Source organism: Notothenia coriiceps, unplaced genomic scaffold (assembly GCF_000735185.1).
Source record: "Notothenia coriiceps isolate Sejong01 unplaced genomic scaffold, NC01 NC01_scaffold00001080, whole genome shotgun sequence".
Taxonomy (NCBI): Eukaryota; Metazoa; Chordata; class Actinopteri; order Perciformes; family Nototheniidae; genus Notothenia; species Notothenia coriiceps.
This window is the reverse complement of record NW_011333781.1, coordinates 367,493-382,199: the sequence shown is the minus strand read 5'-3', so window position 1 is coordinate 382,199 and position 14,707 is coordinate 367,493. Positions and strand designations below refer to the sequence as shown.

The 14,707-nt window shown below is 41.0% G+C and overlaps 2 protein-coding genes across 2 annotated transcripts in view; both read left to right on the top strand.

The window, feature by feature from the left end:
- The first annotated feature begins 1,283 nt into the window (after positions 1-1,283).
- Positions 1,284-8,248, top strand: LOC104958904 (LIM and senescent cell antigen-like-containing domain protein 1). Its single transcript, XM_010786739.1, has 10 exons — positions 1,284-1,476; positions 2,571-2,727; positions 2,841-2,907; positions 3,542-3,662; positions 3,839-3,988; positions 4,101-4,251; positions 5,053-5,145; positions 5,233-5,281; positions 5,383-5,458; positions 7,403-8,248. The coding sequence occupies exons 1-10, from the start codon at positions 1,448-1,450 to the stop codon at positions 7,515-7,517; spliced, it is 1,008 nt and encodes a 335-aa protein (XP_010785041.1). The 5' UTR covers positions 1,284-1,447; the 3' UTR covers positions 7,518-8,248.
- A 707-nt stretch (positions 8,249-8,955) lies between these two features.
- Positions 8,956-14,707, top strand: part of LOC104958977 (DNA repair protein complementing XP-G cells) — a 6,589-nt gene continuing 837 nt past the window's right edge. The window contains exons 1-9 of the mRNA XM_010786824.1: positions 8,956-9,026; positions 9,293-9,436; positions 9,527-9,737; positions 10,515-11,492; positions 11,579-11,859; positions 12,273-12,392; positions 12,892-13,105; positions 13,702-13,846; positions 14,290-14,557. Of these exons, the coding sequence (XP_010785126.1) occupies positions 9,018-9,026; positions 9,293-9,436; positions 9,527-9,737; positions 10,515-11,492; positions 11,579-11,859; positions 12,273-12,392; positions 12,892-13,105; positions 13,702-13,846; positions 14,290-14,557 (2,370 nt within the window). The 5' untranslated portion in view covers positions 8,956-9,017. The remainder of the gene's footprint in view (positions 9,027-9,292; positions 9,437-9,526; positions 9,738-10,514; positions 11,493-11,578; positions 11,860-12,272; positions 12,393-12,891; positions 13,106-13,701; positions 13,847-14,289; positions 14,558-14,707) is intronic.

Here is a 14,707-nt window from a genome sequence, read left to right as displayed (position 1 = left end):
AGAAACCCGATGACATAAACAGGTTTGTTGGCCTCCACGTGTCTTTCTGCCTCCTTTCATCATCACCATGCCTCTATTTGATGTCTTATGTTTCTGAGTCACTGCATATTATTTTGAAAAATAAAGCAGATTTGATATGGACACAACTCAAGACAGTAACTGTTTTGAAAATATTTGTGTGTGTAATGTGCACTAGCCATGTTTCTCCTTGCCTGGCCTATATTCCTATTTACATTGTAAATATCAAAATCTTATATAGCCAAAGAAAAGGGATGGAGATTTTTGAGTTGTGCATGTCACATAAAAAGATAGAATCGGAGGATGAAACCCTCTTTAATTGTCACACATACATGCACACAGCACACAGTGAATGATAATGATGAGGAGTTTTGTCACTCAGATGAAAAATAATCTACGGGACCAAGAAGTGGATGACAACATCCAACTGAGCTGGACGAAGCAGCCGGATGCACAAGTCTTCCAGAAGGAGAAGAAGAAGTACAGTAGAAGAAGAAGAGGAATGAGCTTTAATGTTGAATTTCTGTGTCATCTGTTATCAGAGAAAAGAAAAACAAAATAGTGATAATAACAAACGGTACAATTTCAAATACACATCTGGTCTCTCTCTCTCTCTCTCTCTCTCTCTCTCTCTCTCTCTCTCTCTCTAATAGGGGCCCATAGTTCAACACTCCATCTGTGTGTATCTTTTGTCTTCAGCTATGCTCAAATTCATTTTGAATTTTACATTACCTAAGTTAAATCATCATTATAAGTAACTTAGCCATCCGATTAAGCCGAACCGCTACCGCAGAATTGTATTACTGCATGGAAACTGTATAAGGAGCCTTAATGAACTACAGCATTAAAATCAATGGTCAATGGTTTCAGTTATGTAAAAAGCAAAGTTGCTTCTGCTTTTACTGGCTTAAAAGAGAAAAACAATTTAAAAATGTCAAAGTTTGGTCTCAGAAAAGCATATTTCTTTGAACATGTTTAATGGGTGAAGTGAATTTGGAAGCACTGCAACAGAGTAAGTGATTTGGGTGGGTGAGGGTGTATTTATCATTTGTATAAAGTATACATATCATGCAAATTGTTCCATTTCAGTAATTCTGAAATGGGTCAATTTGCACAAGAAGTAGGCTACTTTTACTTTTGGTAGCCTACTTCAAGTATATTTTGATACGTTTGTTCTTTTCATTGAGAACCTTTTGAATGCAGGACTTTTACTTGTAACAGAGTATTCATACACTCTGTACTTCTCCCACCTCTGGACACTCCCCCAGTGTGTGTCCAGAAGCTACAGTTCTCTGCTAAGAGGGGAAGACACGGCTCCACACCATCCTGCTTTCACTTAAAAACTTTTAACAACTCAGTGAAAGGAATAGGCACACAAACACATGTCAGTTTTTGAGCTACCTTCCTAAGACTGTCGTGCTGAGAGGTGATGCTTGGTGTTGCTGGGATGACGGGCAGGTAAGATCTTTCATTAGCTTGGCTAACGTTAGCTTGTAGCAGACCTACACAACCGCTAGCTTTACCTAGAAACTAGCTTGCCAACATAACCATTGGGGTAAAGTTAGCTCACCTCTTTTTAAGCGACAACACATAAGTTATTATTAATTTATAATTTCGATTCAGGGTTACAGTTTGAAAGTTGTTTCATTTCTGACATAATGATGCGTTATAGTTTATTAAATAATATTTGGCAAAAATAACTGTGGTAGGGTTCCTCCCCTGATTGGCATTTATGATTAGCATGCTAGCTAGCGTTTTAATGTTTTTCAACATGATGGGAATTATTAGGACTCACCGTCCCTGATCAGAAAGGTCTGACTTTTCAGGTCTGAATAATAAGACAATTCGGTCCGACAATTGTTCATTTAAAGTTACTAAAATATAGCAAATTATTCCATTGATATCATCTTATCTTGTTCGTGTTTTTGCCTCTGTTTTTACATTACTATTGTTTTTGTTTTGTTTACTTTAAGTGTCGTTTTATTCTTGTTTTAACCATGTAAATCCCTATGTTTTCAAAGGTTATGTACAACTACAGTTTATAATTATTATTACGTTTTTAATTACTATCTTTATTTAGAAATTACAGAAACTAACATTCAATACCTTGGCTCGTGAGCTACTGTACTTTCATTTTTTACAACTTGATTTAAACAGTTTCGGTTATTACCAAACTACTCTGAGAAAGTTGTAAGATGTGGCATAGCATTAAACTGTAAATTGAAAACACAAAATCAGATTGTGGTGTCTATTTATTAGTAATTGTGTGTGTGTGGAGGAAAGGCTGCCCATCGTCTGTCAGCTCTGTTTCAGTACCTCTACTCCTTTACCAAATTAGGCTCTGGCGGCACTGTGAGTAGTGAGTTCCCCCACTGATTCACAAATTATTTTCCACTCTCCATGGTGACAACTGCTGAAACAAGCTCAACAGTTGTAGGAGATATGTGAGAAATGATAAACATTGGTCCGCCTTGCATCCCAGTTATTTGTCAGCCCAACGGTTCACGGGGGACATAATGTATTAATATGTATTTTCTTGTCTCATGCAACAGCATTGCTAATGCCCTGGCCAGTGCGGCCTGTGAGCGCTGTAAGAGCGGCTTTGCTGCCACTGAGAAGATTGTGAATAGTAATGGAGAGCTGTACCACGAGCAGTGCTTTGTGTGTGCCCAGTGTTTTCAGCAGTTCCCTGAAGGACTTTTCTATGAGGTATTGCACTCAAATAAACATTGTAAATCATTTCACAAATCAACACAATGATAAAACATACTCCTCCTGTATTTCTCTTGAGTTAAGGGATTTCAATATTTTTCTTTTCACAGTTTGAAGGAAGAAAATATTGTGAACATGACTTCCAGATGCTCTTTGCGCCTTGCTGTCACCAATGTGGTGAGTGTTATAGGCCCTCATTCATTTAAGGCATGCCCATATTTAGTATTTGTGGGGGTGTGCGAATCCCACATTTTGTGTAAATAATAAAGTCTATTGTATTCAGATGTAATAGGGCTTTACATGGTACTAGAATACATCTCTTGTGCCTGAAGTGAAGATGTTGTGTATTGTACAGAGTTCCTTGCACCTCTTTCTTTTTTGGTGCACTGCAGTACGGTACATATGTCCATGTTAGCATCCCTGACCTTGTTAGAGAGTTCAGATCCCAGCATTCCTCACTGATCTTTAAGTCTAATCATACTCTTATTTAGAACTTCCCACTTGTGTTTAGATTACCCATGATGCATTTTAGTGCTCTGTAAGCTTAATTTAAATACTAGTGGACTGTGTCCAGGGAGAGACAAACATGCTGTAATTAATGTAAATGGACAATTAAAATGCATTTAAAATCAAAGTGTCACTCTGAGAACCCGATAAAAACACTGCAGAGCATTGTAGAAACTGCAGGACTCCAAAATGGAGCTCATTATGAACTACTGTACACTACCTAGAAAATGTCATTCAGTTTCAATAAATGTTGAAAAAGTCAAACTTGGACTCAAATTGCTCTCTCACTTATGGTTTCCCTCAGGGGAGTTCATCATTGGTCGTGTCATTAAGGCCATGAACAATAGTTGGCACCCAGACTGCTTCTGCTGTGACATTTGCCAGGCTGTGCTTGCAGACGTGGGGTTTGTCAAAAATGCTGGCAGGTACGTGTCTTATCTTATTCCATTCTTTATATAACACATCGGCAGCCTGGGAATCAGGCAGGTTACACACACCTCAACCTGCTGACTCCCAATTTGTATTGAAGTATTGAACTTTTAAGGAGCTGTGGCAGAGTATGTTGCACACCTAACATTTTGTTCTCCTTCATTTACCTCAGGCACCTTTGTCGCCCGTGCCATAACCGCGAGAAAGCTCGGGGCCTGGGCAAGTACATCTGCCAGAAGTGCCACGCCATCATTGAAGAGCAGCCGCTGATCTTTAAGAACGACCCCTATCACCCAGACCACTTCAACTGCAGCAATTGTGGGTCAGTCTTCCCAAGCCAAACTATTATTAAGCGCATAACACGGTACACTCTCCAGAATATATAACCACATAACAATGACCTTTAATGTGTTTTAATATTTGTGTGTACACAGGAAGGAATTGACAGTCGAAGCCAGGGAGCTGAAGGGAGAGCTCTACTGTTTGCCCTGCCACGACAAGATGGGTGTCCCAATCTGTGGTGCCTGTAGGAGACCCATCGAGGGCCGTGTGGTCAACGCTATGGGCAAGCAGTGGCATGTGGAGGTTTGTATAATACACTCAATACGACATAACAATTGTGTGTGTTTCAAAGTAATCAATACCATGTTGTTGTTTGTTGTTTCGATGGGATTACATTAGGAGTTTGCTCATCCTATTAAAGTAAATTGAATTGCCACCTTAATGTGTCAAACCCAGACAGAGGTACACAATAGGGGCCATTAAATCTAATTAAGAATATAACAAAATGAATGCCATTTGGTAATGGAAGTGTTTCTGTTAAATTCTTCTGCACATTAAAAGTTTGACTAAATGGAGTATGGTCAGTAAGACTTCTGACTTTGGTTGATAAAAGTGACAACATGTAATGGTTGCCCCTTTCTGTGGTTGATGTATTGTATGTTTAGACTTCACTCGGATGAACTTTACATTCAGTAAAATTACCTATGCATAATCAATTAAAGAAACCAAAACATTGTTAATGAGATCATTATAGGCAGTAGGAGAAATGTGAGCACTTTTAAAGAGATACGTTCTCCTGAGGCAGAATAAGTTGAGTGTTAATGTGTCGAGGTTGCTGAATTTTTTACTGTTCTACAGACTATCATCAGCGAATGAGAGCCAATTTAATAATGAATTCTTTTTTGGCAACACTTCAGGATACAACAGTAATATTTCCCAATAGATCAAGTCTATAACTTACAAAAAAAACTCAGTAAATAAACATATTCACATGAGGCTCATGTATTATTCATGTTGTATAGGCAACTGCTCCTCTAGTCAGTTTCTCATGCCTTCATTAGAAGTTTCCCCCTCTCCCTCAGCAACATTTGTTTTTGTTTACAGCATTTCGTGTGTGCCAAGTGTGAGAAGCCTTTCCTCGGTCATCGGCATTATGAGAGGAAGGGGTTGGCTTACTGTGAGACTCATTATAATCAGGTAAGGAACACAAGTGCACTTTGGAGGACATGACGGACATCCTAATGTTGTACAGAAACCCACTCTCCTTGTTTCTCTGTTATCCAGCTCTTCGGCGATGTGTGCTATCACTGCAACCGTGTGATTGAAGGCGATGGTGAGTCTCAACATAATCAAGCTCACATTTAGAACAAGCGTATTTAGTAATTGACATAAAATGTTGAGTTGAATGTTCATATTTTCCTTTTTTCTTCTCAGTGGTGTCTGCTCTCAACAAGGCCTGGTGTGTCAGCTGTTTCTCATGCTCCACCTGCAACACAAAACTCACTCTCAAGTAAGTGATGTGGCTCATCAATAGCCTCTTTGTTTACTAACTTATTGTGTATAATAATACTACCAGATTTTCTCTAACATTTAACCCCTACTCTCGTCTTAACACTACTGCAAATCTTCCCCTTTTGGCTCTTCCCCCCTTTTCTTCCAATTTCTCCTCTTACATGCTTCACTTCACTTCTTGGTTACTCAGAGATAAGTTTGTTGAAATTGAGCTGAAGCCGGTGTGTAAGCACTGCTATGAGCGCATGCCCGAGGAGCTGAGACGCCGCCTGGCTCGCCGTGAGCGTGATGCCAAAGAGCGGAAGAAAAGACCGGCTGTCTGTGTGTAGAGTTATGATTCTTTACAACTCACAACTCCGTCCGTTGGTTGGTGCTTTCTCCACTTCTTCCTCTGTTATTCTGTGATTTATCTGGTTCATCTTGATTTATCTGGTTAACATTGTCTCTTTAAATAGTTTAATATATATATATATATATATAAAACGAAAATAAATAATAAATATCAAATTATTATACATTTTCAGAGTCCAAAATTAGGTCTTTAAAGATCTTGTTTTCTTCAATTAATGTCCTAAATCCCAACAAATATTCAAAATATCTTCTTCATTTGCTTGCATTTTGGCTATTTGCATGAGCTCTCAGTCGCTGTATTTTTGTCTTATTTACTCGACCTAAGTGTTTGTAAATCTGATCTGTAGATAGACGAGTAGTTTGTTTCAGCCATACTTCCATACTTCCATCAAGTTTCATGTTTTTATTTGAGTGAGATAATGAATTGCTGCACTAAAGTGTTGCTCCCTAACAGTGTGGCCCTAATGCTAATAAGGAGACTGTGACTTGCAATCAATGTAAAGCTGCAGTGATGATAATATTAAGAGAAAGATAATGCAGCTGAGAGGGAAATCAAAAAGGTAAATAAGGGCCAGAGACGAGTCATTGGTTTACATACAGTTGCAAGAAAAAGTCTGTGAACCCTTTGGAATTAACTGGATTTCTGCACAAGTTGGTCATAAAATGGAGGAAGCCACTGCTGTCCAGAAAAAACATTGCTGCACGTTTGAAGTTTGCAAAAGAGCACCTGGATGTTCCACAGCACTACTGGCAAAATATTCTGTGGACAGATGAAACCAAAGTTGAGTTGTTTGGAAGGAACACACAACGCTATGTGTGGAGAAAAAAAGGCACAGCACACCAACATCAAAACCTCATCTGTGAAGTATGGTGGAGGGAGCATCATGGTTTGGGGCTGCTTTGCTGCCTCAGGGCCTGGACAGATTGCCATCATCGACGGAAAAATGAATTCTCAAGTTTATCAAGACATTTTGCTGGAGAACTTAAGGCCATCTGTCCACCAATTGAAGCTCAACAGAAGATGGGTGATGCAACAGGACAACGACCCAAAGCACAGAAGTAAATCAACAACAGAATGGCTTCAACAGAAGAAAATAGGCCTTCTGGAGTGGCCCAGTCAGAGTCCTGACCTCAACCCAATTGAGATGCTGTGGCATGACCTCAAGAGAGCGATTCACACCAGAAATCCCAAGAATATTGCTGAACTGAAACAGTTTTGTAAAGAGGAATGGTCCAACATTCCTCCTGACCGTTGTGCAGGTCTGATATGCAACTATAGGAAACGTTTGGTTGAGGTTATTGCTGCCAAAGGAGGGTCAACCAGTTATTAAATCCAAGGGTTCACATACTTTTTCCACCCTGCACTGTGAATGTTTACATGGTGTGTTCAATAAAAACATAAAAACATATAATTGTTTGTGTGGTTTTAGCTTAAGCAGACTGTGTTTGTCTATTGTTGTGACTTAGATGAAGATCAGAACACATTTTATGACCAATTTATGCAGAAATCCAGGTAGTTCCAAAGGGTTCACATACTTTTTCTTGCAACTGTATTTAGTGTTGACGGTGTCTTTCTTTTCTTTCTTTGCAGGAACAAATTTGTTGAGTTTGACATGAAGCCTGTGTGTAAAAAGTGTTATGAGAAGTTTCCTCTGGAGCTGAAGAAAAGGCTGAAGAAGCTCGCTGAGTCGTTGGGACACAAGTAATCGGCTTCGCTCAACAGCCTGCAACGCTACGACTACCTGAGATGGTAGAATATCCAGGAGAACTGCTGCATGACAACGCAAGGACCCGGTCTTATAAAGGTACACCAGTATTAATAATCGGGATCCATTTCAAAAGGAAACATATATCACTGTGGTGTTGTTATAAAGGTGCCTGTTAGCAATCTTTTTTTTGTACCTTTCGCTTCTTCTATATGCAAATGTTTTATTTTATGTAACTTTCTTAAATTGTCCAAATTCCTTGTTCTCTTCTAGAACAGACATGAGGTGCTCTAGCTCATTTGACTTAACCATGAGCATGATTACCAACTGCTATGTCTCAAATGATCTTGAATTTGGAAAAAAAGTTTTGATTGACATTATAATGATTTACACGTGTGCCTTGAATATATGAACTGTGTCTTAAAATGCAAATTACGGTCACATGTGAGTTACCTGCAGTTATTGTGATGCCTTATATCAATTTGAATTAGACAAAGTATAATTTGAAAGCTAAATTGTACTAGCCTTTTAACCTTTGATCTTTTTTTACCTCAGTATGAATAATTACAACCACTGTATTCATTAGGATGTTATAATGATGTATCCTCTTATAAAGATGGACAAAGCGTTTCAAGAAAGAGCCTTTCCCCGGAGCAAGGCTCATATACTAAACATTAAGTGTTAATGAATCCACTGGAAATAAATAAAAATAAATATGAATTGGTGATGAACTGCTGCCTTTTGTCACTTTTCTATCCACCTGTCTTCTCAGCTTTGACTGGAATAATTGCTGTGTGTTGTTTCACAGCTCCTTAGTCCCAATGTTTTGAAACATCAACAGTGAGTGGGAAGAAAATATTAGTTCAGACATTAGTAATAATTCAAATATTTTTTAAAGTAGTACTGTATGTTTATTTTATTTTTTTCTTCAAAAACAACTAAANTAATGGATTTTTTGTCAAAGCACTTAAGATATTCATTGCTATCGGGATGTTAAGAACATTCCATGGAATATAACAAAAAGTGTATCTCCAGCCGGTTTCAGAAACCGGCTGGAGATACACTTTTTGTTATATTCCATGGAATGTTCTTAACATCCCGATAGCAATGAATATCTTAAGTGCTTTGACAAAAAATCCATTAAAAAATGTCATCAGTGGAAGCCGTAGTACTGTAAAAAGCACGACCAATCATTTTAGCCGGCCCGTCTAAAATAACTGGATGGCCTACCTTCCTGTCAGCCTTCCATCTGTGCACAAACTTATCTCGTGCCCTCATTGGTCATGTGCGCGTTCGTGTGTGTTGGAGGAGGGGCTCTGTAAGGAAGTGGCAGATTTTTTCCGGTTGTGAATTTTCAAATTCTAGCGCACTCGAGCTGGTTTCTCCAAAATTACCTACCCCATCTTTAATAATGTTAATGTGTTTTGTTCTTGCAGTTCAGAGGAGGAGGAGGAGGAGAAAGAGTTGGAGGAGACAGATGAGACAGATGAGGGATATCATATGTATCAGGTAAAAGTATGACATGCATAAATGTGTCACGGTCCATATCACCACCACAACACTACCACTGTTTTGCGAATATGGATGGTATCTCAGTTTTAATTATATTTGATCAATGCTTTGTGGTTGTGGCTGTGTTGCAAAAAAGTAGTTTTGCCAAGGAAAATAAAAACATCACATTATTCAGATGTTCTTGTGTTGGTTGGCTTCATCCTTCAGCCTTTCTTTGTATTATTGCCCAGTATCATAATTGACATCAGCTTACTGTGTTTCAGGCAGAATTATATGAAAAGCCTAACTCAGTGGACATCAACTCAGAAGAGTTTGCCAGCATGCCGCTTGAAATGAAACATGAGATACTCAAAGAAATGAAAGAGTTTTCCAAAAGGCGTCGGACCATGTACCAGAAACCCCCAGAGGTACTGTTCACTCTTATTCACTAACACACACACACACACGCTCTCCCATAGCCTGTTCAATAACGCTGACTCCTCTTCACTTTCTCTTAGCGCTCAGGAGACTTCTCACAGTACCAGCTGGCCGGCCTGCTGCAGAGGAACCATCTGAACCAGCGTCTGCGGGGCGTGGAGAGTGAGATGTGCCAGCTGAGCGCCGGCAGCGCTCCACAGCTCGTCCAACAGGACGGGGACCAGCAGAGTCACAGCGTGGAGTCACGCCGCCTGGTTTCAGAGGACAATTCCCACTACATACTTATTAAAGGTGAGGACATTTATGAGGGTGTGTTTACTCAGTTTCTCAGTATTTTACAGAAAATTGATCAACTATCAGTTGTCAGATTGCTTGAACGCATCAAAAACTGTTCATTTCAACAGTCACTGCCCACATTGGTATTATTAAACAGTGTCACTTTAGGATAAAGTTAAGCAGACTAATTGTTCAGGGTTATTAATTACTAATCTTAAACATAATTTAAATCTCTGCAAAAAACGAATTTAGTGGTGTTGTAAAGTACATTTTGCAACAATTGTGGGTTTTCTCTTTGTTGAAAGAGACTATCATAAGAGGTAGGAGGTACTTTATTGATCCAAATTTGGGAAATGTTTGCGTTGCAGCAGCATAAAAACCAACAAGACATAAGTAGAAATTAAAGAGTAGAAATTCATAATACTAGAATTTAAACATCTCAAAATTGAATTAAAGCAGCATTAAAAAGTAGAAAATATACTGTAGGCCCGTGAAGATAAAAAATCTATAAACTCTGACAATAAAACGCTATTGAAGGGCTTTAGACACAATATAAAGCAGGATATTATTTACATTTAGAGTGTATGAATGAAATATTACATTATAAATACATGTAAAATGTACAGTGAGTCCAGTTATCCAAAGAGAAGCTATGGAGCAGCGAGGTATCTGCCAGCCAGAGGTGATTTGTTATATAGAGTTATGGCAGTGAGCAGGAATGTTTTCCTGGATCGGTCCTTGTGATCCATAAAATGCAGACTTGTTTAAAACACTTTCATTTTGCTCACACAGGCTCCAAAAAGATAGAACCCGCCCCTGAGAGCCGCCCTGCAGCTGCAGCCTGGGCCGGCAGCATCCTGACGGGCTCTAAGAGACGAGCGGTGGACAGACCGGAGCCCCTGTGGCGCCCTGCAGCAGAGGAGGGGCCAGAGGGGTGGGGTCACGCCTCAGAAGACTCCAAACCCTCTGTGTCCAAACCCTTTGTCTCCAAACCCTCTGTCTCCAAACCTTCTTTTGGAAACACATCCCCCCCCTCACCTCGTACACTCAAGGCGATCCAAGGTGCAATGGATGACAGCTCAGACGAGGACAAGGTGGACCAAGATAGGAAGGAAGGGGGTGTGTCCCCCCGGACCCTGCTCGCAATCCAACAAGCCCTCGCTGAGGAGGAAGGTGGCTTTGCTCGACACGGGACTTTCATCAACAGCACGGCCACCAAACTGCAGTTTAGCGTTCCTCCTCCTGCGCCTCACGTGGTCATCAGCAGCTCAGAGGAAGAACCAGACACTTTGCCAAAAGGAAAATCAGATTTGAAGGGAAACCCAACAGGCCAAAGTGTACATGTGAAAGACCTTTTGCTTGATAGTAGTTCTGAAGATGAGACCGAGGCTGTAATTGGGGAAAGAAATAAGGCTGTTCACTTTGCACCACTGCAACAACCTCACAAAACAGGGCTGAGCTCGGAAGTGGAGACGCAGAAAGGAAAGTTGGCAGAGGATATAAAGATTGGCAGTAGAGGACAAGAAGAACTGGAGGGAAGAGAATCAGAGCACGGGTTGATGTCAAAGCTAGTGGATGCTGCTGCTTCCAGTCAAATCACATTATCGAACAATCCCTCAGCTGCACTGTGTGTGAAAGCTCTCAGTGCAGAGAGGGAGGCGGGACATCCTGTGCTGTTAAAGCAGGAGAGCAATACGGTGATTGAAGCCCTTCAGGAGAGGAATGGAGATGATGTGAAGTTGCATCGCAGCGAGGAGAGCGAATCAGAAGGTGCAGTAACAGTCAGGGTTAAGATCCCACATTTTTGTGTTATTGGGCAAATATTAACAAAAGGTGCTGTTTTCATGTTTTCCCAGAAAGCTTCATCGAGGTGTCAGATGAAGAATTTGAAGAGGAGGAAACAGATGATTCACTTGTGATTACTGGAGACAAAGGACCTCCGGATGAGGTCAATAAGGCAGGGACCAAGCAAGAAGAAGAGTCCAAGAAAGGTTTGACAGAGGTTCCAGCTGCTGCTTTACAAATAGAGGAAGAAGAAGAGAAGAAAAGAGAGAGTGAAGAGGAAGAGTTAGAGGAGGGCACAGAGACAGAATCCAGCTCAACTCCAGCGGTCAATGAATGGGAACACTTTGATGTGGTAAGCATTCCTGCCTGCGAGAATTTGACCTCAATGTTAATACCTATTTTAAAGTTAATGCATAATTAATCCCCCCTCTACATAACGCTCCCCCATTTCCTTTCGACTGGCCATTCCGTCGAAGCTGTAATGCAGGGCTTTTATATTCAAGCCATGTCAAATACATTCACACAACGCTGATTAAGCCTATCACTGGCAAGAAAACGTTCTGTCTCTGCAGTATAGCAGAGGTGTCTCTTCATGCAAGCTACATGGGGCTGCAGTGTAGCATGGACAAGCAGACATCTAGATGTTTTTTGAGTGATGTGGTTGAATTTGGTAGCTGTGCTTTAGAGTGAGCATTCAGTGACGTGATGTGTATGAGGCACGGCTAAGTGTGTGTGTGTGTGTGTGTGTTTGTGTGTTTGCTGCAGGAAGAGCTGCAGGCTCTGGAGAGCTCTCTGCAGGTGGAGCAGAGCAGCCTGAGGGAGCTGAAACAGCAGCAGGAGAGGATGGCCAACACAGTCACCGGGCAGATGCAGCTAGAGAGCCAGGTGAACCAAAGACAGCACTTAAAGACACATTTGAACCACACAAGCACTCCACCCTCACACCTGAGATATGACATTAGAGAGGAGACGCCTACAGAAGGCGTAAGGCCAACAGTGGGATACATGTATCTGTGCCAAAGATGTGCAGAGAGTATTACTTCATCTTTGTTGCAAGTGTAAGTGTGTCTGTCAACTCACTCACACTCTCAGATGTCACACACTGTCAGCATCTTCTCTTTTTTTAAATCCCCATGTAATTTAAAACCCTAAATGGCCAGTTCTTTATTAAACTCACTGGCTGTTTGAATAATGCTGCTAAGAGCCAATGTATTTCTTAGATAAATACAGATACTCGCACATTATAAAAAGATCATTTAAATCCTGGCAAAAGGTTTCAGTGTTATCAGAAGTTTCAGTATGACTATGAACCAACAACAGTTTTGGACATTGTGTCTTGATAAATACTTTTTTGTGAATAATATGTTTCCCTCTCTGGTTCCAGGAGCTGCTGCGGCTGTTTGGCGTGCCGTACCTGGTGGCTCCGATGGAGGCCGAGGCTCAGTGTGCGGCACTGGACCGCGCTGACCACACTAACGGGACCATCACAGACGACTCCGACGTGTGGCTGTTTGGAGGGAGACACGTCTACAGGAACTTCTTCAACCAGGACAAATATGTTGAACACTTCCAATACAGTGACCTGCAGAACCAACTGGGTCAGTGCTTTCAATCACATGTTTTTAATAGTTTGCACTTCAATGTTTTAACAAGTTTAAGAAAAGATTTCCTTTTGTCCTCTTTTTTTTGTTAACTGTTAAACGGGTCTTAGATAGATGGATAGAATCGGAGGATGAAACCTTCTTTAGTTCTCACACATGCACACACAGTGACATTTGACCTCTGAGTTTAACCCATCCTAGTAGTAGGAGCAGTGTACAGCGCCCGGGGAGCAATTGGTAGTGGGGGGGAAGGGGGTTCTCCGGTGCCTTGCTCAAGCTCACCACGGCAGGGGAGGTGAACTGGGACCTCTCCAAGTCCACACTCATATTTAGGTCTGTTCGGGGAATTAAACCAGCGACCCTACGGCTCACAGTACAAGCCGGATTTGCTTTCAATGTATACTCTATAAGATCATATGAGAGGAATATTCCCTTTTTTTATCTGATTACTGATGCTAAATACATTCAGAAAACCTTTATATATTTTTGGACAGATTTCGACACTGTTTACATTGTTCCAATGACTTGAACTCTTTAATTTTATGTTGCAAATGATAATGTGGTTTCTGTCTCCCTCTCTGTCTCCCTCTCAGGTCTGGACAGGACTAAACTGATAAACCTGGCCTACCTGCTGGGCAGCGACTACACAGAGGGTCTGCCGGGGGTCGGGTATGTGACGGGCATGGAGCTACTGAACGAGTTCACAGGGCCGGGCTTGGAGCCACTCACACAGTTAAGGTCAGTTAAAGAGGTTTTGATCTCGATGTATTTTATGGTATGCGTGTGCAGTCTGCTTATTCATCTTTTTATTTCTTCATCTTGATCATCCTGACATCTTTTTCTTTTACTCTTAATCCCTCCAAGCTCAATCTACTGTGACTGTAAATACATGTATTGTCCAGGCTTATTTATTCATCTCTTTATGACATGTTTGAGGCTCCAGTAGTTTTATATTTACCTGTGTAAATATGGAATTTGTTAGACAGTAACTATCCTGGCCAAAATCTTTCAAATACAATATTATCTTGATTATTTCCTTAATTAGCTATGTGGCTCAAACATTTCCATTAACTGATGGTATGACAGAAAACACGTGTTATGATTAAAACAATATCAAGTTTTTGAACAAAATGTTGCATGTTTAAAGATTTAATCACCTGGTTATTGTTTGTTTTCTGAAGGGAATGGTGGTCAGCGGCCCAGCAGAACAAGCGTCTGTCTTCTGATCCTCGGGACACAAAGGTGAAGAAGAAATTGAGAACCTTGAAACTCCATCCTGGGTTTCCAAACCCTGCGGTGGCTCAGGCCTACCTGCAGCCTGCTGTGGACCAGGCTGACAGCTTCTTCAGCTGGGGGCGGCCACAACTCGACATGATCAAAGAATATCCTTTCTTTCTCTCTGTCTGTCTGTCTGTCTGTCTGTCTGTCTGTCTGTCTGTCTGTCTGTCTGTGTGTGTGTGTGTGTGTGTGTGTGTGTGTGTGTGTGTGTGTGTGTGTGTGTGTGTGTGTGTGTGTGTGTGTGTGTGTGTGTGTGTGTGTGTGTGTGTGTGTGGTGGTGGTAGGTGGTGGTCGTGTGTACTTATACGTACTACGTACGTA

Coding starts and splice junctions, on each gene's coding strand:
- LOC104958904 (XM_010786739.1), top strand. CDS start 1,448: ATGCTTGGTGTTGCTGGGATGACGGGCAG. Junction 1,477..2,570: donor GTTGCTGGGATGACGGGCAG/GTAAGATCTTTC, acceptor CTCATGCAACAG/CATTGCTAATGCCCTGGCCA. Junction 2,908..3,541: donor GCCTTGCTGTCACCAATGTG/GTGAGTGTTATA, acceptor GGTTTCCCTCAG/GGGAGTTCATCATTGGTCGT.